At 39.2% G+C, this 22,293-nt stretch overlaps 2 protein-coding genes across 2 annotated transcripts; both read right to left on the reverse strand.

The window, feature by feature from the left end:
• Window positions 1-10,113: 10,113 nt before the first annotated feature.
• On the reverse strand, window positions 10,114-11,736 carry ndufa4a (NDUFA4 mitochondrial complex associated a). Its single transcript, XM_005921842.3, has 4 exons — window positions 11,577-11,736; window positions 10,893-10,981; window positions 10,715-10,775; window positions 10,114-10,380 (listed from the first exon to the last, which is right to left on the reverse strand). Exons 1-4 carry the CDS (start codon window positions 11,616-11,618, stop codon window positions 10,324-10,326), a joined length of 249 nt encoding a protein of 82 aa, XP_005921904.1. The 5' UTR covers window positions 11,619-11,736; the 3' UTR covers window positions 10,114-10,323.
• A 3,264-nt stretch (window positions 11,737-15,000) lies between these two features.
• slc35b1 (solute carrier family 35 member B1) lies at window positions 15,001-21,748 on the reverse strand. The gene is made up of 9 exons (XM_005921841.3): window positions 21,033-21,748; window positions 19,046-19,137; window positions 18,730-18,860; window positions 18,581-18,611; window positions 17,937-18,097; window positions 17,668-17,794; window positions 16,249-16,355; window positions 15,961-16,114; window positions 15,001-15,687 (listed from the first exon to the last, which is right to left on the reverse strand). The coding sequence occupies exons 1-9, from the start codon at window positions 21,155-21,157 to the stop codon at window positions 15,635-15,637; spliced, it is 981 nt and encodes a 326-aa protein (XP_005921903.1). The 5' UTR covers window positions 21,158-21,748; the 3' UTR covers window positions 15,001-15,634.
• Between the last annotated feature and the right edge of the window lie 545 nt (window positions 21,749-22,293).

Raw genomic sequence — 22,293 nt, forward strand, 5'->3', positions numbered from 1 at the left:
TTACTAGAATCAGCTTGAGATTTGTGAGTATTTGTATTCATTAACTGCAGAGCTGAATTATTACTACGGTCCTCTCTTTAAACTCAGCATAACAGAGCTGTTTCTCCTCTGAGCAGCCCAGGCCGGTCCCTGAGGTACCTTTAGAGCACATTAATGGATTTTCTGCTATTCTACAAGAAAGTTATGGTTGCAGCAAAAGCTTCCTTTCAGTGTTAAAGATAGTTATCAATATTTAAATAACAGACTTCTTATATTGGGTATTCTACTGTAATACTGTAACACTGGCCTCCTTTAGGCTCTAAAGAGTGACAGAATGGATGATTAAGGAATGACCTAGACCTCAAGGGGGAGAGCCAAAGTTCCTCGACAGCCCTCTGATGAACTGCAGGGTTTCTTGGAGGTCGGTCTTTAGTCACAGGAGAGTATAGTCTCAGAGCACATTGCACTGGCTTTAAGGTTTCTGTTACAGCCGTGTGGTATGGTAATACATTGATTTAATGGAAATTGTCTGGAGATTTTCCAACAGCACGAAGAATGAAATGAGTTTTCCACTGGCCAAAAAAAAAAAAAGTCAGCTGTGAAAATATGAAGACTGGGGGATGTTTAAAAGCTGTCAGATGAACAGTTTGGTATTATCCAGACTGAAAAAGCTTCTCAATTACCACAGAACATGAAATGAATCTAAAGAGAGCAATTCTAACCAAATAATCAAGCCATTATCATTCATGACTCAATCACAGTGGAAATTATCAAGTCTCTGCTTGTGCCCAGCAGTGAGAGAAGATAAAAGAAGAGCAATGTAAGGAAACAAAAGGATGGTAATGGAGCTCAAACCAGTCTGTGGCTCCAGTGGGACTAGTGTTCATGTGTGTCACCGGGTTTGACGAGATACGGGCGCTCTGCCACATACATGAGCCTGATTGAGTGCAAATTAAATTCTTTTTCATCATTTGATAGAAAGGCAAAGGTATGCACACAAACTAGCCAACAATCCATTTGGAGGCAATAACTGTAAAGAAACTCCTTTCAGGAGAATACTCCGGGTTTGTGCTCTCTCTGAGTCATCAACAACTGGTGGGTTATGTTGAATATTTTCTCACATTAGCAAAACAAGAAAATATTGTCAGTATTCTTATTTTTCAAAGAGTAGATCTGAAAGATGCTCTGGAAGCAAAGGACAGTAGTGTTTCTAAATGTTATTCAATGGAAAGAAAGAGGCAACTTGGGTGTTATCTGACCTGAACAGTGACACTATGTCGATTGCAGACAAATTTGGGTCTAATATAAATACTTTGGGCCCTTTGGCAAATGTTGGGTGGGCCAGATGTAGCAATAAATTCATGACACAGGGCTGACATGGGTTAGGGAAAATGTTGAGTGGGCCAGATGTGATAATATTGTTATGACACTCTTGACATCTATCAAAGAAAAACAGAAGTCATAAGGGCATTTTTTCATAGAAATCTATAGGTACAGAAATCTGTTTGCAAACAGCAGTATCGCCCCCTGTTGGCCATTAAAAGCAATGCAGGTTTAAGGCAGTTCAGAGTTGGCTTCACTTTTCAGAGCCAGAAGCTATATCCACCTTTTATACGATATGTGGGTGCATCCCACAAACTCACGACACCTGCTAACTAGTTTGCCTGCTAATTCGTTCACAAGATACACACACACAAGCATAGGCTTCTTGGATACACAGCAACCCATGTTTGCTGTAATGGCTCAGTCACACTAGAGTAAAAATGAGATAGCAACTTCCTTGTGACTAGAAAAGCATACAACACCTTCAACCTTCTTGGCGAGTTCTTTCAATAACAAGGTGATTGCACAGGTCTCCTGGTGAGAAGCAGTCTCTCCCCAAACAAATGTGGTTGGACTGGCTGCAGTCATTCTCAGACAGATTGAAAAGGGTTTGCAAATAACTGCCGTTTAATTTATGATTGCAATTAGTCTGAGCGAGACGGCACAACTCATCTGGGGTGAATCAGTAGGGGACTTGACTCAACTCGTTTCCAAATGGCTGTATTCTGGTTATACTTCTGGGCGTCTGTCATTTTCTAGTTAAATCAGTATCCTGAAGCAACTCAGCTCAGAATGTAAGTAGCTCATGTGATTTTCTGTTTAATGTGTATATGTGTATTATCAGTAAGCGATTGCTCGTAACTGCCAATATGACACCCATTCAATTGCAAACTGACAGCACACTGATTCCATCTTATTGCAGCATGGTTGTACAGTGGTTAGCACTGTTGCCTCACAGCACATGTTTGAATCCACCAACTGGATGATGTGGCATTCACGTGTTCTCCCCATCCTTGTATGGTTTCTCTAGGGGTACTACAGTTCTTTCCTCTGTCCAAAGACCTGCATCAGGTTAGGTGAATTGGTAACCCAAGCTTGGGAAATACCTGACAGAAAAGCTAGAGATGACGAAGGTGAAGGGAAGAGTGGTCCCAGTGGTAATCAGAGGGCACAAACTAGGCTAATGGTTCCAGTGGATCCCAGAAACGACAGCCAAGATCTCTCAAACAGCAAAGATACTGCCTACGGTCAAGCTCCCAGGCCTCTGGTAGGTAGAGGACCTGAACTTGAAGGATAAAGACTGCCTGTGGAGATTGGGGAATTTATTATATATGTATGAGAATATTATTTACTTTGAAAAACCTGGCTATATTTATATATTTCATCTTTTTGGCAAACATGGGGGAAAAGCTTGTTCTAAAGTGTTAAAGTGTTGTTTTAAGGCCACTTCATGCAAAACTGCTGGGAGGAAAAATGTTCGATTCTGACTAATACAATAACTTTCAAGTACTCGCCAATTTTCTCCAGCTAGTCTCAAAGCGGAAACAGATGTTTTTAATGCAGAATAACATTCAGAGGCCTTGCTAAAACACTGACTCTTGTAATCCATTAAAAGTCAAATTCTGCATAAGTGTTACTGCGTCTGACTTTTTTCTCTACAGTTGCTCAGCATGAAAATAAAAGCTAAATGGCTATGGGAGCCTTTTGCTCTCCTTCAGCCTTGCTGCCAATCTTTAGACGCGCTGCACACACTGATTTCGGTTACTCCGGTGCTGTGGGCTTGTCTCTATGTCTGGTTGCTCTTTGGATAGTTTATGTGGTTGTCGGTGATGTGTGGGATAAGCTGTTGGGATAGGTGGTGCTGGTGTAGCTGCTGGTGTGTGGAAGCGCTGTCTGGATGTAGTCTGGTTGCTGGTGTCAGCGTGGCTCTAATCAGCTGTTGGCAGGCGGATAAGCGGGCGGTCTCTCCCCGCGGCGGCACCCCGGGTCGAAAGCCGGTTTGAAGTTTAATGATGCCAGCTGCCAGCTCCACCAGGCTGTGAGCGCTAACGAGCTGGCACTGCCGGCGGACTGGGCCGCAGCGGCAGCACCTGGAAATGTAGCACACGTTTCAGAGGGGCGGGGCTCCGCCGGGGCTGTTGAGGGGCCTGCTGGAGACCCAGGACGGCTCCATCTCTTTGAAGAGCGCCCCAATTTCCATATTTCATTACGCACTGCTGACTGACAAGGCCCAGCCAGATGTTCTATTTTCAGCTATTTAAATTTTGACCTGCTTTCCTACCATGGATGCAAGAAAAAAAAGGGTGAAAAAAGCAGATTTCATCAAAACACAGATGCCAAGAATGATGAGAACTTGGATTGGGTTTGTTTGCTAGTTTTTCTTGCAATACTTCATTCCTTTCCATCCTTGTCAAGCACTGATAGAATGATCACAGATTAATCACACTTTAGCTTACATCCGTTTTCACTGCAGATATTTGGTTGGCAGTCTATCCTGAGGGGTGCACTGTCTTACTCAAGGACAACACTCACTGATTGTTTCAGCGATAAAAACCTGAGACCTTGTATATATGAGACAGTCTCTAACCATCCAGCCAGTCCAATGCTGAATTGGCTCCAAACTGAGTGATGCATGCTGTGAAACACCACATAAAGCATGCTCACACAGCCTTTTTGTCCCTGAGATATCGGAGATGATTAATTCCTGCAGTATTCCTCTTGAAATGGATGTTAAATTGCAGCATCCTTACTCAATCCCTCATGCAAAAATACATCGACAACCCTGACCTTTTTGTGCATCTGCTGAAAATGGCACTTTGTCATCCTCGGTGAGCAGACTCAAGGATCAATGTGATTTTATTCAGGGGGGAAAAAAACGTATACAGCAAACTCCCTCTCTGTTGGCTATGTGAGCATGTGTCAGTGTCTGAGCTTTATGGAAGTGAAACTGGAAAAGTCCAAAAAAAGGAAAAATGATGAAGAATAAAGGAGAAATGGTCACAGAGAAGGATAAAGCAGGGGTGAAACAAAACAAGAGCAAATGGAGAGCAGATCCGAGTTGAACACCAAATGGTAAAAAAAATAAGAGGCACTCACCCTGCAAGAATCAGGAGAAGAAAGGCTTTCACTCATTACTCAGCACAGCTCACAGCAGGGGAGGGAAAGCAGTTTATTCTTTCAGTAATGCATCTGTGAGTGTGGATGTCTGTGTCTGAGTCTACTGAGCCAAAAACAGAGTGGTAATTGAGAAGTAACTAAGACATTACTGAGGCAATATTGACACAGAGATAAAAGTGGATGAAATCCATCACGATGTTTGTTCCTTTTCAGTCTGAAGCACTTGTTTGTTTTTCTCACTGTCATTCTGTATGAAATATCTATAAAATGTTGCACAAAAAAGTGTGTTTGGGGGATTTTTGTGTCTGCGTGTGTGGGTACTTTAGATGTTGAACCTAATGTATGATTGTAGAGTCTTTACCTTACACTATAAAGCGCCTTGAGGCTGTTGTTGTGGTTTGGTGCTATATAAATAAAACCAATTGAATTGAAATTGAATTGAATTGAAAGTGTCTCTACTGTGTGTTTAATGGAGGACATCTAAAAGAATGTTTCTCATTTGCATATTTTGTGCGTACAGACAGTTACTTGAATTACCTCCCAGGTTGTATATAGCACTTAGTTACGGCCAAACACGGGTTTTGTGAGGTCACAGCAACCTTCGCCTTTGACAACTTAATTCCAATTAGGTCATCCTTGAGCCCAAATGGACCTTTGTGCCAGATCAAATCAAATTTCCTTTTGGTATTTCTGCTATTGCTTCCATGACAATGGGAAGGATGGATGGACAACCTGAAAACAAAATGCCTCTGGCCTTGGCTGTAGCCATGAAGACATAAAAAAGGAGTTAGAAATTAAGGTGTCAACATATTTGAGGGTTTGGTGAGAAGAGGAGTTAGAAAATAGATATAAGGAAAGCACAAGGCAGCACATGTCATATAATAATATAGGAAATTGCAGTTCAGTTGTGTTTGCTGTTCATCAAGAGGTGTAAACAAACTGTTTCTCTTTCATTTAATTTATGGGCAACACAACAAATGAAACTGCACTATTTGGTTATTAAATGGGGGATGAAACTAAATGCTGGAAAGGTTTGTTGGTAAATTGCAAATCATTGGCAAACATAGGTGAAGGACTTTTATTTTAATGAAATGGGTTTTTTTTAGCTGGAGAATTAAGAATATTGAAAATAAAATGTAAAATTAAATAGATTTAAAACCATTAACTTTAGCTTCTAAGTTAAAGTTCCATAATCTCTTAAACCTGAGCAGCTGCACTAATCAAAAAGCTGAACAAAAACTGAAAGGAGAAAAAAAGAAAGCTGAAGATTATTTTTGTGGTACTGATGATTTCCTAAATGACTTTTTGAAAAGCAGTCATTTAAGCAGGCCACTCACTTGTATTTCTGCTCAGACATCATGGCTAAACTTTGGATGTCTAGCTGTTGCTGACAGGCTTATACTGGGGGAGAATTGCAACAGCTTCAAGTGCATGGCTTTCAGATTAAAGAGAATAGAAGAGCTTTTTAATTGTTTCTTCTCATGCACAAACTTAAAAACTCACACAAGCTTTATGAAGATGCTTTGGTCAGGACTTTGCTAATATGAATGGTGCAAGATTCTCTGCATTCTCCCATGTTTCTGGGCTGCCTGACCTTTGGTTTGACCTTTTGAAGAAAATTTGCAGCACCAGCTGCCTAGTGTCTTGCCTCACATTAATTTTCCTTGTTGCTTTTTTTTCTATGCTACCTTTGCAGTGTGGCAAAAAAAAAGCTGAATTCAGGGGGTCAAGGGTCAGGAGTGGGAGGGTAAAGATGCAGGTCAGCTTGGCGCTGCAGTTGTGTTCAGCCAGTTTCCTCAGAGGCGTTACTGCCACAAAGCAGTTTGAACTCTTCCCCCTTTAGCTGCCTGTCAAAAACTGTCCCTCAAGAGTTGAGTGTTAGATTATTAGAAAAGCTCCTAAGCCAGTATTTTAATAATGTTATGTTAATGTTATGATTCAATGTACATTCATTGTTCTTTAATGACTTTAAAAAAACAAGAATCGGCTGTATATGTTTGAATTTATTTTGGATTTTTTGCAGACATCAGCAAGCTTCTAGCATAATTCTGGCTCGATATTCTTGGTAGAACTGAGAGTGTTTTGGCTCAAAGATATGCACATACTCACTTAAATCTTGGTAAGAACACTCAACACATCATCCTCAGATGGGAGGAAATGAGGTCCCAGCAGATAGCTGCCCCTCCCTGAGCCTGGTTCTGCAAGAGGTTTCGTCTTGTTAAAAGGGAGATTTTCTGTCCCACTGTCGCCAAAGTGCTTGCTCCTGGAAAAGAAGCCCCTGCGCCAAAACTGACACCTTCAAGCTTGATTGAAATCTGCAGCTGCCCACGTGGACAAGACAAATGCCTTCTGAAGAAAAGTGATCAGCTGAGACAAAGACTGAAGTATTAGGTCACAGTGACAACAGGTATGTTTGGAAGAGTAAAGTTGAGGCTTTCAAACAGAAAGAATACTGTCAAGCATGGTGGTGGCTCCATCATGCACTGGGGCTGCTGCCACTGGTACTGGTACATTGCATACAGTGGATGGAATAATGAAGAAGGAGGACTACCTTCGAATTCTACAAATTCACCCCAACTTAACAACTAAATGGCTGAAGCTTGGACACAGCTGGGTGTTCCAACAAGACAATGATCCCAAACACACATGAAAACTGGGTTTGGAATGTATAATGGATAAATCAGGCTAACATTACGTTTCTGGACTGGACTTCCCAAAGCCCTGACCTCAACTCTTTTGAAAACTTATGGACTATGCTTAAAATCCAGGTTCCCACCAAAAAAAACCCACCTAGTTAAAATGGTCTCTTGTCTTGATGCATGCTCAATCATCCAGGTAAGGAAATCCAGGAAAACTGATGACTGTTGTAGCGTTTTCACTGGAAGAAATGTTTTTGTCACTCTTCCAAGTGAATTCTTCAGTCTCAGTTGACTGCAGCCTTCTCTAACATCATAAATGAACTCTTGTTCCAAGAAGAGCTGTCAAATATCCAGTCTGAATTATGCCTGAAGGTCGTTAAACTGTTAGCAGTCGGACGTACCGCCCACGGGACATTGGATGGTTTAGGGGACTAATAGGACTGCTAAGGGGTTAATGGCTACAAAAGTCCATGGTGAAGGTGTAACCTGCTACAGGACCAACATATCTGTTATTTGGAATGTATACATGTAAGTATACATACTTTATGTATGCTTTTGACCTTGTATGGACTTAAAGATGTATGCTGTGCAATCATTCTACCCTGGAAAGTTAAAAGAAAAACAAAGCCCCAAATTACCATGACATTCATGTCCATGATGGGTGTATGTAACCTGTATGTATGCTTAACATTTACATGAAAGCAGCAAAACAATTCTTACAACAAAGTCTTTTTTTAATTTAATGCATTTATTCCTCAAAAACAGCAAAGTCGATGTAAAAATTATTAACATTTAAAAAAAAAAAAGAAATCTGTTAGATAAATAAGTCTAAATGCCAATTTCCTTATATTTTAAGGTAGTGATTTTGCATCATTAATTCAAAAATGTCTGTACACGTTAGTGATACCATGAATAAGACAGAAAGCGAGTTTTCTCCCTGATGGAGTGTTCACTATGGACCAAGTACGCCACTGGCTTCCATCTTGTCACCCCTTTAAAACAGATTTTATTACCTCTAATAAGAACCTATCTGGAGTGAGGCTTGGCAGCATATATACAGTGGCTTGCAAAACTTTCCCACAGATTCTCGACTGGATTTGGATCTGGATTTTGACTGGGCCATTCTAACACATGGATATGTTTTGTTTTAAACCATTCCATTGTTGCCCTGGCTTTATGTTTAGGGTCGTTGTCCTGCTTGAAGGTGAACCTCCGCCCCAGTCTCAAGTCTTTTGCAGACTCCATGAGGTTTTCTTCCAAGATTGCCCTGTATTTGGCTCCATCCATCTTCCCATCAACTCTGACCAGCTTCCCTGTCCCTGCTGAAGAGAAGCACCCCCAGAGCATGATGCTGCCACCACCATATATGACAGTGGGGATGGTGTGTTCAGAGTGATGTGCAGTGTTAGTTTTCCACACATAGCGTTTTGCATTTTGGTCTCATCTGACCAGGGCACCTTCTTCCACATGTTTGCTGTGTCCCCCACATGGCTTGTGGCAAACTGCAAACAGAACTTCTTATGGTTTTCTGTTAACAATGGCTTTCTTCTTGCCACTCTTCCATAAAGGCCAAATTTGTGCAGTGCACGACTAATAGTTGTCCTATGGACAGATTCCCCCACCTGAGCTGTAGATCTCTGCAGCTCGTCCAGAGTCACCATGGGCCTCTTGGCTGCATTTCTGATCAGCGCTCTCCTTGTTCGGCCGGTGAGTTTAGGTGGACTGCCTTGTCTTGGTAGGTTTACAGTTGTGCCATACTCCTTCCATTTCTGAATGATTGCTTGAACAGTGCTCCGTGGGATGTTTAAGGCTTGGGAAATCTTTTTGTAGCCTAAGCCTGCTTTAAATTTCTCAATAACTTTATCCCTGACCTGTCTGGTGTCTAAATCCAATCGAGAATCTGTGGCAAGATCTGAAAACTGCTGTTCACAAACGCTGACCATCTAATCTGACTGAGCTGGAGCTGTTTTGCAAAGAAGAATGGGCAAGGATTTCAGTCTCTAGATGTGCAAAGCTGGTAGAGACAGACCCTAAAAGACTGGCAGCTGTAATTGCAGCAAAAGGTGGTTCTACAAAGTATTGACTCAGGGGACTGAATAATTATGCATACCCCACTTTTCAGTTATTTGTAAAAAATGTTTGGTATCATGTATCAATTTCGTTCCACTTCTCACGTGTACACCACTTTGTATTGGTCTTTCACGTGGAATTCCAATAAAATCGATTCATGTTTGCGGCTGTAATGTGACAAAATGTGGAAAAGTTCAAGGGGGCGGAATACTTTTGCAAGCCACTGTATCTATATCTATCTATATAGATATATATTTAGATTAAAAGCTGATATTGTGTTATACACTGTAACAAAAGCCCCAAGGTGAAAACTGGGGGATTCACGTGTGTGCAACACTACAGAGGATGGGTGAAGACTCCAACGAGGGCTTCCATTCAAATATGAAAGTGTCCTTGACATTTTCTGCACTGCACTGACTGCTCATCCTTGTCGCATTTCTCCAGGCTGCAGATGGAAAAGCACGACCTGTTGACATTTACAAACTTATCTGGCTGAGAGCGACAGCATTCTATAAGACACACCTCCAAATGTCCCACTGCCAACTTCCAGTTCATTCCACTTAATGTGTAACATGAACACACTACTGCTCTAAACCATCAAGTCCAGCTTTGAAAGGGGGGGGGAAAGAAGAGAAACCCACACACCTTTTTGCCAACATGTCTTCTCGATTGAAGCAATTGCAACCAAAGGTGGTTCAAATACAGACAGGGTTTCCTTTTTATGTCAAAAGATTGGACAGCAACCAAAAGTAGTGTGGTACATAATTTACTGTTAATTGGGTTAAAGCAGGACAAAGCTAAAATTAGGTGAATGCAAAGCAGGTATAGCAGCAGCAGAACATGACAAAGGTAAAGAAGTTGTGGACATTGGTCTGAGAAGTGATGTAATATGTATGCATATTAGACACTGGAAAGTGATGATGCAAATTAAGACAGGACAAGCATATAGCAGGCAACAGCATATGAAAAAAATAAAAACAAATTATTTTCTCAGTATAGAGGAGAAAAGACTCCTGTACTTTATTGACGGTGAATAAATCAATATCCAAAAGCCAAATGGATGCAATCAGGAAACTTATATATGTAACATCTGTGCGGGTTAAGCTTCTGCATCATTAAGCTTTCCAGAGGAACGTTCACAATGAGCCAGTTTGTGCAGATCTGCCAATCTTTGTGCTTGTGGTCCAGCTGTGGTTTAGAAATCAGGACGGTCCTTCTTCAGCTTGCTGTAGTCCATGTTGACTGTGAAAAACTGAAAAGACACACACACACAAAAAAAAAATAAAAAATTACCAAGATTGCACAGAAAAATCCATGCACCACCATAAATGGTTTGGGTCACTTGCCACAACAAACACGACTACATCAAGTTACACTCGTTAATGACTTAATAAGATTTGTTAACACAGGTCAGCGTTAACAAGATTATGTTTGATTAGTCCAACTAAAGAGGAATTATCCCTGGATAAGAAACTCCACCGCTAAAGCTACACAATACAATCCAAGAGTAAAACCACCTCCACTGTTAAATACATCAGAGCAGAAAAATCAAGACTGCAAAACAATTAAACATAAGGGATGCACACCTTGTACTGATCATTTGGGCCAAGTTTGTTCCAGGGCTCTGGATTATTCTTGCGATCCCAGCTGCAGAAAGAAGAGTTAAAGAGTAACTCCTAGGTACATGGCAACGAACTTGAAGTTTCTCTTGTATGCAAATATGAAAAAACACATTTTTAATTAATAAAACGACACATGACTTACCAGACGTCAGGGTTTCTCAAGCCCAGACGGGCGAGGTACAACAGAGACATGGCTGCTCCTCCACCGATGAAGATGAAAAGGGGGATCAGCTGTAAGAGATAAAGGAAGATAAGGCATCTTATCAGCTGAGAGAAGCCTAAAGCTCTCAAGACAATGACACTCAACTACATGTTTACACTGAAACCACGCCGCTGCTCACGTAGGCAGCCTCTGGAATGAAACATGAAACGAACAGGGGCTAAAATTGGCCAACTTTAACTACCATAACTAAAATATATACACATATTTTGTCGAAAAGAGAGGCGCTTTTGTGGGTTCTATTAATAGTTCACAAGGACTTGCTAACCCAATGTAGCCAGCTAACTAGTGGGAGCAGCTATTTAGAGCACATGAAAAGGCTCTTCGTGGCTAATAATCAACAACCATCGAATGACCAAAGTCGTGACCTTATTTAACTGAAAGTCATCAGCTGCCAGAAGGATCACTCTTAACCAACAAATTACACGGAAAAAATTAAAACAGAAAGACTGCTACATACTTTGATCTCTCAAAGTCAGTGCGGTCAAACGCAGAGGCTAATCAAGCTAGCACTGCTAACTGGCAACTTAGCCTAGTCCCAGCCTGGGCTCTCAAAAAGATTACCCAAAATGACTTTTAACCTGAATATAGTTGCAATATACTTACAGCTGGGTGACTTCTAAGTTGTTTGCGGACTATGGCGAGCATTTTGTCGTTCCTCGCGTGCCAAGTTAACCGACTTTGTACCCAAATAAAAGGATTAGGAGCAGTCTTGCCAGAACAGTGCGCAATTTAATCCTTGAGAAAGGGCGGAAGGAGGGTAGAGCAAGCACCAATAGGATGCTCACACACTGCCTGATCCAGCGTGATTAAAAAACGGAATTAATTATTACTATGTTCAGTATGCATATCGATAATTTTGTTAGTGGATATAATAAATTCCGAATAATTTCACATGGCTTAATTAATGAGCTGTTATAATGCTCGAGCTTTGATTTCCACGCAGCATTTTTAATCCGGCAAAGTCAAAGTGGTTTAAAAGCCCCAACAATCGCTTATTTTGAACAAAACAAATATTTAATATATATTCTCTTTTTCTTGAGGTCAAGAATAAAATTAACCTTCAGGACTGTCTCTGTTTGTGAAGCCTAAAAAAATGTTCGTCTTAATTTAATTTGGAATACTTATTTTATGTACCTATTTACCTACTACAATGAAAAAAAAAGTATTTTATTATTCTTATTCCCAATATTTCGTTCAAATTTTATGTGATTATTAAACAAAGAAAAGCTTAGATCCTACCGAGGTTATTGTAATTAATTAAAACTAAAATAAAAACTAGTAGATGTCGAAAAAGCTTTTTAGTTAATAAAAATAAAAAGTACACTTTTGAAAAATATATATAAGCTAACTGAAACGATTTTGTGTACTTGAAAAAAAAAACTTAAAATAAAATGAAAAACATATCGTAACCAGCCTGATGGCTTTGATGAACATGTTTATTGGGACTTGTGGGTGACCTGCTTTCAGAAAGGTTTTTTTTTTTAATGTACTAGATATTCTGATTTTTTCCCTAAACATCCTCTCCAGTAGATGCTCTCCATATCCTGGAGGCCTAAAATAAAGACTTAAGCTAATAAAAACGCAATGAAAAGTAAACATTTGTAACCAAAATGAGCAAACACATTTTGGGAGCTATATTAAACTCAACTGAAGTCAAAACTCAATAAAAAATAAAAATAAAAATAATTTAAAAAAAATAATTCTGGTTCCCACTGATCCAGAACAGATATTTTTTCATTTATCATCTTATACTGCACTATAAATATAAATTGTGTTTACTGTAATATGTGCAGTCAGCTATATATGTTTCCCATACCAAAACAGAAGTAGCTGTTGCTCATAATTATATCAAGTTACAGTATAAAGTCTACCTAATGTTAAATTCCCTTTACTCTATTTAAAAAAAATCTTTAATATTAGTGGCATGGTAGATAACAGTAGAGACACACCATGATCATTATGATGTTTGAGAATAAATATTCAGAGTAATTCATTATGTATTTCATTATTTGCTTCTTAACTTTGTTCTAGGGAAATGAAAAGTTTCATAACTCCTTATCTTGCTCTATGGCATCTACAGAGAGCAAGGTTAGAAGGTTAGAAGTTTACATACACTCATCATGGGTATGAAAGTTATGGTAATTTAGTTTAAAAAAAAACATTTCTTTTTCGAGAGGGGAATGATTGCACAGCTTAGATCTTTAAAAAACAAAGAATTGTGGGCATAAGTTTGAATGTATTTTGGATTTTCGCTAATCCAGTGTGTCAAAAGTATACAGATACGTATTCCTATATATATATATATAAACATATATATATATATATACACGGCACACATTCACCCAAATCTTTTTTGACAAGGCAAAGGCCTATTAACTTCTCATCACAGAGAATGATTGGTTACAACTGGTAATTTCTCTTTGCCAGCATAAGGAGGATTCACTGGATTGACCAGTACAGAACAATGGGACACAGCTGGGTGTTCCAAAAGGATCACCAAACAATCCAAAGCACAAATCCAAAGCTGGGTTTGGAATGGATAAAGGAGGCTAGCATTAAGTTTCTGGAACAAATTCTCGACTCTATTGGAAATTTGTGCAGTATGATTAAAATCCAACTTCTTGCCAGGGAATCAAGCAGATTAAAAAAAATAAAATTCTGCCAAGAAAAGTCAAATGTTCAGCCAGAATTCTTCCAGCAGCTTGCTAATGGCTACCAAAACTGTGTGGTTGAGCTGAAACTTGCTAAACAGAACAATTCGTGTTTTTAAAAGCCATTAAAGATGTTTGTTGTACAATCATTCCACACTGGAAAAACAACAGTTCAAAGAAATAACAGAGTCCAAAATCATCACGACTTTCATGACCTTGATGAGTTATCATATTTTTTTAAAGTTGCTATTTTGTTTTCACTTTTGTTTTATTTGGATTTTCTCCTCACAGTTAATGTTGTTAATTTGTTGTTGAGGCCTCCCCTCTGCACTGTTATGAGTTGTAATTTTATTTTTTGAACTACAACTGTGGTATATTTAAATGCTAAATGCTACTTTCATATAATTTCCTGAGTACTTTCTCTCAAAGTGCACACAGAGTTGAGTTTATAATTTGCATTATATATAAATAGTGCTCACTTACTTCAAATTTATTTTAATTGAATGATAAAATAGATCTCAGATTTCACTGTATGATATTGATGTTAAAAGTTGGTTATAAAAATGTATTAATTAATCATGCTAAAGAAAACAAGAATTGGGCTTTGGACTGTGACATTTAGAGCGGATGTAAAACTAATCTAAGTGGAAGGTTAAACCCTGAAAATGTCATCAGATTTCAATTTTTGCTATCAAATGCACTTATTAAATTATGACAGATTTAAAAATCTTGGGGGGAAAAACACTTATGTCCCCTAAGTACTTTGAGGACCTATAACTTAAAATTTCTGTAGTATGAAGGTAAAATTTAGCAGGCCTTATTTAAATACATTAAAGATTGCATATTTAGTTTCTTTATTAAATATAAAGAAACAAAACAGGCTGCTGTTAACATCTCTTATCAGTGCATCCATGTTTTAACTGCAGAGTTCACTGTCAGCTATTTCTCCTCCAAACACTGCATTGATTTTCAAGACAAAACAAAACAAAACCCTGGCTATTTAGTTTTAATTGTCAGGTTTAAGGACATTTCCCTTAAGATATAATCAATATTCCAGTTTTTTATCAGTTCCATTCAAAATATTGATTCAGGGGCATTTCATATTTAGAAGTCCAGTGTCCTTTCATTCCTTAGGTGCATTTCCACAATCAATGCATCTTTAAAAATATTATTTGAAGAAGAGAAAATTGTGTAAGCTACATATTATTGGAATATCGATGGGTGTTTAAATACATTTAATTGTTGGGTTTGGCTAACAAGTTTAACAAGTAGCTGGTGATTAGTGCCATGATGCAGTCAATACCATTCTAGAATGAACCGATTTGAACCAGTTTTCAAAAACTGGAAAAAAAAAAAGAATAAAAATGACAACAAAATATAATAATTTCCCTTTTATGGCAAGTAATTTTCAACTTTAGAAAATAAACGTAAATACAATTTAAAAGTAAGACTGGACATAAGACAACAGGCGACATACAACCGTCTAAATTTTCATAAAGGACATTAAACTTACTAATTGTTTTCTCAGACAAACTAAATGTTACAATTACACACATTCAAGCATCCATTTGTAAACCATTTGGTGTAATTTCATGGGTTAACTGCTGGAAATGTATTTCTAAGGCCTTGTTTGGTTCAACATCAATCCAAGGCAGGTGAGCTGGTTTCAGAAACAATAAAGATTTGTCTGAATAAAATAAGGTTTACACCTGTGCACTTCAGCCAGTTCAAATTCTTCCACAAAAAGGACTGCAGGTTGTGTCACAGCTCATTCTGGACTTGATCCCATATAATGCATCTCTTCAGTATATCAACTGTACACAACAGAAGCTGGAGTTGAAAACTACAACGACTCTCTTTTAAATGCAGTAAAATATCTGACCATAGTTCAACAAGTCATAGGCACATATAGTGTGCCTGTACATGATGTCTTATGAAAATAATATACTGGCTATAGTGTTTCCAATCTAGTATTTCTCTTCTTTTTTTCCACATGTGCGCCAGTGTGTTTCAGTGTGTAGTCTTCTTGGGGGCTTTGCCAAATTTAGCATCCATTCCAAGACCTAAAGTGAGAAAACCAAAGATGTGAATGGAGGGAAGACACAACATCTGAACAGATATTTTATATACATTTAACCTGATGACATGTCAATCATCCAGGTAAGTAAATTCCAAAAATTTGACTCTGTTCATCTGGATGTAGCGTTTTCAATGGGAGAAACGTTTTGTCACTTGGATTGAAAAGACTATGTCCAGATGAACAGAATCAACCTTTTGGAAACCTGACGAAATGGAAATCTAATATATTAAAATACGAAAGTAATATAGTTACTGACCGAGGAATACGAGAATGGTGCCAACCCACTGCATTGTAGTCATTACATTGCCAAACAAAATAACAGAGCCAAGGATGGTGAAGAACTTCCTCGTAGTTGTGACAATGGAGCAGGTCAGAGGCCCAAAGTACACAACTGTCATGAAGATGAAGGTCTGAAAAAGGAACATTTGAGCCGGCCAGTCAGGATGTCAGTCATTACTAAGTATCTATTGTAAAACACAACAGGGTGTTTCCTGTTCTTTAATATGGCATTGCTAATAATCAGTACTCGCATTGATCCACCTACCTGGCCTAAAGCACTGGTGACTCCAAACAGAAATATATTGTAAAAGATGCCCGGGTGGCGCTCTGCAAAACTCAGGAATTCCCACACTTCCCCTGTCCACAACACCGCTGAGAACAGAGAGGAACGTAACATCAACAACTTTTCAAAAACACAGTTCATTTCTGACTATCCTTGGTAAGAAAACCAGACCGAGTTCACAGTGTGAATGTACAGCACCACCAAGTGGTTCTGTACAGTATTAGCAGTTAGGTGAAATCTTAGTGTGGGGGTGTAATGAATTTGTAGGAGTGGAGGTATAAGAATACCTTTGCATCTTGGGAAATACTAGACATCAAAGTCTTGCTGTGCATGTTGAAACCAGGAGTATATCTGCATTTGCACACATTTGACAACCAATAACTAAAAGCTGTTAAGGTTGCATATTGGAACTGCACTTAACGCTTACAAAAAAAAACGCCATAGCTTTATAAAATGTAATTTAGCATAATAAAGTGGTTCAGGAAGGATAGAAAAACACTCCAAGACGGCAGACCCTACCAGTTAGTTAGCTTAAAAGTGATGACAGTCCTCCAGTTCTCATATAATCTTTGACCTTTTGATCTTTATCTCAGAGCCCATTAGTACCTAACCTTAAAAAACCCATCATTAAATTGTGTTTGTTTTATGTGCCTTGCTCTTCAGCATATTGTAGCAATCTGCTAACAGAACTGAGGGCTTTGAGGTGGAGGATTTCTTATCTAAAAAGATAACACTCCGCACTATGCCTTGACTGAATTAATGAGTTTTTGCCTCCTGAGGGAAAAGTGCACACATTTTCTGCTTCTAATGCAGCTGTTATTGGTTCTGTTTGAGGTTGTTTTTTTTTTAAACTTCTTGCTACCATCTACTGCATCACACCCGCTATTCATCCTGGAGCTCATGTCAGAATCCAGAATGAGAATAAAATATACCAAAATCACATTAAAATCACCTTAGGAATAGAACACAGCACTACAACGGAGAACACCTTATGGTACTTTTGTAAATGCAAAATCACCATGAGGTGATTTCACTTTGAATTGGTGTTTAAAAAGTTTTGAGTGGAAAAGCACCTGAAGAAAACTACATTAAACATAGGATATTTTGTTCTTATCTTTAATCAAATTTTTTTTGTTAATTATAAATATTATAGCACCATAAGAAATTTTCTGCAAAAGCCTTAAACCGGTACTATGCTCTTAGATAATTATTCATAAAGAAAGCTTTGAAACCATATATTCACCAGTGTTGGCAGTACTGAACCACACCAAGGTGAGTTTGCTCATTAGTGTCTCCTCTCTAGCTGCAGGTGAGCAAATCAGTGTAATGGCCAGATGTATTTTCAGTTGGAATGAGAGCCTGCATGCTCCTGACACATATTCTATTAGATGTGAGACTCACCTAGTCCCAGCACCAGACTGGACCACATGTTGATGTTCAGCATCATGTGGTTCGCACCCGTCTGGAAGCGAGCCCTCATGTGGTCCTGGGCCACACCAGTCAAACCGTCCAATGTCAGAGAGACCAGCTATGATGCAGCAACAACACAGAGACGTGAGATGAAAGTAATGGGAAAGTCAAAGCACCCGTGAGGACACGAGGGAGATGCAGGCAGATGGGCAGCATATGAGGACAAATAGGTGAAATGAACAGAATATGTGTTAGCTCACCAGCAGAATCTCTCCAAAGCCAAAAATATGGTCATCACCAACAGCAGAGCTCTTGTTGGGTTTATAGAGAAAAAGAGCAACACCGCTCACAATCAGCAACACACACAGGTATTTAGCCAGTGGATACTTCTTCCTCAGTATTGTCACACCGAGGATCATCACTGCAAGGACACAATAACAGAAATATGAAGCCGATTGATACCAGCCTGGACAGCGTGTCAAAACTTCAGCCCTGAGAGTGAAACATATGGAAGGAAACAGAATTCAAGCGATAACCAAGCTGTGAGGGGTGAGAGTTAACCTTCATGTATAAACAGGACATACTGTAATATGCAAAGCAGGCTCTCAGCTCCACACGCCTAAGAAGAATATTCAAACTAAATGTGTCCCTAATCTGTAAGAAAAGACCTCAGAATCACTCGTGTTTGTTTGGTAGCCTACACTTAAAAAAAAAGTAAATAATTTGACTTTGTATATTTCCTCATACACACCCTGCATACTGTACACTTTCTGAATTAGTCGGTACAGACAGACTGTTGTCTACGGAAACAAAGGTAAGCAGTGACAAAATATTATGTAAATGATATGGTGAAAGAAAGCACTTTAAAAAGCAACACTACAACACTTATTTTTGTTCGATTTACCTGGTATGGGTTTGCAGGATTTCCCCAAAACCTATCAAACAAAAACGCAGTTATAGAATATGCAAGGCTCAAGCACAAATACACATTCAATGAAAAAAGAAAAACACATAACCAGTTACTGTTGACCCATTTAAATAGGGCATACTCACCTGGGTGGGGTAGTTGACATATTGAAGGGCAGAGTTACTGGACACCATGGCTCCAAGATAAGAGAGCGAGCACAGGCCATAGAGCCAGCTCTTCGTGTGATCTGGCTTGGAGCTCTCAAAAAACTGGATCACTAATTATTAAAAGAGAATTAAAGAAAAAAGTTCACAACATTACATTATTTTAAATATTAGGCAGAGAAGTTAACATACAAGAGATTCGACTGGTGTTGTTCTCAGGTGTTTCCTAGCAGAGTCAGTGGAGTCTTTTAACCACTGTTATTAGTTTTTGTGTGCATTTTGTGCAGCACATACTCACAGATCTTTGCAAAGACACAACTGATGATGCACTGGATGAAGACCAGCGTACGGGCGAATCTGAACTTCTCGTGACCATAATCACCTCGAGTGCTAGAAAACAGAGAGCAACAGCATGTTGAACACAACAGACCCGTCTTGGCAGGAGCATGCAAATAGCTAGGTTAAACATCTGAGTGGTTTCATGTGTCTCCTAGCTGTGAAAAGGGCATTCAGAAAAGGAGAGTGAAAGAGGGGTGTGGTGAGGGTAGCAGTCTGTTAGTGGACCAAAAGTTTTTTCAGCAGCTGTCTTGCTTGAGTACTTGGTGTCAGTTTGCAATTGTTTTTAGTGGGCTAATCTGAAGATAATATGTCCATATTCATAACAACATGTAATAACATGTAATAAAAGTCAGACATTGGTTTGTAGAAGTGCCACTTCACCTCACATGGCATTTTCAAGTCATCATTTTGAAACCAGAGAGTATTCCTGTACCCTTTGTTGACAGCATACCATCTGTGTCCTTTCTCAGTATGTGAAAGAGAACACAGGCAGAGCTCTGCTTACTTTACATAAGCCAGACTGCAGCTTTTAAAGTTGCATGTATAGGAGAAACACTATACATGAAACTAAAATGTCTCTTTTGCAAAAACTTATGCCTGAACCAGTAAATCTCTGAGATTTTTAAATGTACTCCCCAAAAAAGAAAAACAACGCAAAAACAAAAGTCTGTGTAATGCAGAATTTTGCTTTTAAGATAGACTAAAAATAAAAAAAAATATTCTTCAGAGAACAAGTTTTCCAGATGTCTTATTCTTTTGCATATTTCTCACACACGTTTCATTTCATCAAACAAATTTTAATATTAGACTGCGATAACCAGAGAAAACCATGATTTAATTTATTAAGGCAAAAAGAGCCAAACCTGTGTGAAAAAGTAATTGCGCCCATTTATCGTTAAACCACAAGTTAACTCTGATTACCGCAGTTTGAAAGCTGAGCCCAGTTTCACTAGTCACACCCAGGCCAAACCAGTTGAATAAAGAAATTGCTTAAACAGATCCTGTCTGACAAAAGATCAACTTTTTAGAAAGTTTGAATCCCATCTTATCTGATGTAAAACTAACACATCATAACAGCAGCAGTCAAACATGGTGCTGGTAGTGTTATGACCTGAGGCTGCTTCATGATCAGAACAACTTGCTCTAATTGATGGAACCGCAAATTTTGCTCGACCAGAAAATCCTCATAGAGAATGTCCAGCCATCAGTTTGTGTCCTACAGTTTAAGTTCACTTGGGTTAAACAGGAAGACAATAATCTGAAACACACCAGCAAGTCCACCTCAGAGCTGCTAAAAGCTCTGAGGTGGTCCAGACTTAAGTCCAGACTTAATTCAGATTGACCTGAAACAGACATTCATTTTCAAAAAACCATTTAATGTGGTCAAACCAATTCTACAAAGAACAGTGAGGAAAGCAATATCTGCCCCACAGTGACATAAAGGAGTCATTGCCAGTTATCACAAATACTTGATTACAGTTCTTGTTACCAAGGTTGGCACAACCGCTTATTAGTTTTAGGGGGTAATTACTTTTGCAGAGCCCGGTAGGTTTTGATAGCCCCCCCCCCCCCTTTAATAAATTAAATAACAAGTTAAGAAATGACAGTTTATATTTACATGGGTCATCTTTGTCTAATAGTGAAATTTAAGTGTGACAAATATGTAAAAATAAATCAATCACTCAAAAAGGGGGGATACTGCTGCAGTACTGTATTTAGTTTTACTTAACAGATCTGGAGATCTACAAAGACAGTGCTTCAGGTCATATGCTCATATGATTACGATTATGAGAACTGTGATTTTTTTCTAATGACAAAACTATAACCAAACTCCAACTAAAATTTTAATGTATGCATAGCAATATTAAAGCGGCAGCTTTTTGAAGGGAGTTTTGGTTCACAGCAGCATAACAATGTCTAGTTTAGCTTCGTTACTTGTTACTTACATCGTCTCTTGCAATATTCCGTAATAAAAGTAGCACACGAAGACTCCGAAGAAGCAAACGATGAACCGTAACCTCATATTGTCCCACAGCCAGGCGGGCTTCCCAGCTCCCTTTCCCGCTGCCATGCCGTCGTCGACCACCCCGGGAATGTTAACCGACACCACCGCTCCACTTCCCGCTCCTCTCGCTCCGACCTCTCGCTCCACTATAGCCGCTATCACGAGCCCGGAAATGGCGCTCGCGTGTTTACGTTGGCTGTGGATTATGCACCAGCTGGAAGACTTGGTGATATATCGCAGTAAATCTTATTTGCCGGAGCTTTCCAACTCTTGTCTTGAGATTCGAGTATCATGCCATAGTTGGTTGTCCTATATCACCCCAGACAGAAGGGCCTTCTAGCTGTGCAGCTGCTATATTAAAAGCATCCCGTTTTGCACACCCGAGTAACGGTAAGGATGTGCCGCTCGGGTTTTCATTGGGAAATTAAAACCCGCAATTAGCAGGAAAAGTTATCTTCTAATAGGACCCATTAGGTGTCAGCACCTGAGCCTGTACGCTTATATTAAGTTTAATAAAACTACCCTGAGTCATACAGGCATAATAACGTGTTTAATATACGCCGCTCCAATCCTGCAAACAAAACGCTGCCTCTTCTGTGATCGTTTGGTGTTCGCGTTAACCTTTAATGGTTAGTCGTGACTTGAGGCAGCTATTTAACAAGCCGAGGTCCTTTCTTGAAAATGTCGCGTGCCCTTTTGTCGTCCTAGGATGTGGATTAAATTCATTGGTCCATGTAAGAACTATGGAGCCGCTTTAAGCCAATCACAAAGCTGATTTGGCAAAGGAGGGAGGGTTTAGATTTAAAAACCCACAGACACACGTGTCAAATGCAGACACGACAACAAAAAATAACCACAGGAATTATAATTACCGTAGAAGGCATTTTAACGCCCCCAAAACAATTTTCTTTTATTGTTTTCTACACAGGCAACAGCACAGGTAACATTTTTAACTGCTATCACGTAAAAAGAATACCAAAAAAAAAAAAAAGCTGACAAATTCTTCATTGACGTTTTACGGAGCCCCCCAGGGGACATGGGAGAAAAAAAAATTAGGGAGGAAAAAAAAAAAAATTAGGGAGGAAAAAAAAAAAATTAGGGAGGAAAAAAAAATAAGACGGACTTTTGCGAGATCTCGCAAAAGTATTGCGAGCGCTCGCAAAAGTATTGCGAGATCTCGCAAAAGTATTGCGAGCGCTCGC

The sequence above is a fragment of the Haplochromis burtoni genome, unplaced genomic scaffold (genome assembly GCF_018398535.1).
Source record: "Haplochromis burtoni strain Fernald_Lab_line unplaced genomic scaffold, NCSU_Asbu1 Contig_52, whole genome shotgun sequence".
Lineage (NCBI taxonomy): Eukaryota > Metazoa > Chordata > Actinopteri > Cichliformes > Cichlidae > Haplochromis > Haplochromis burtoni.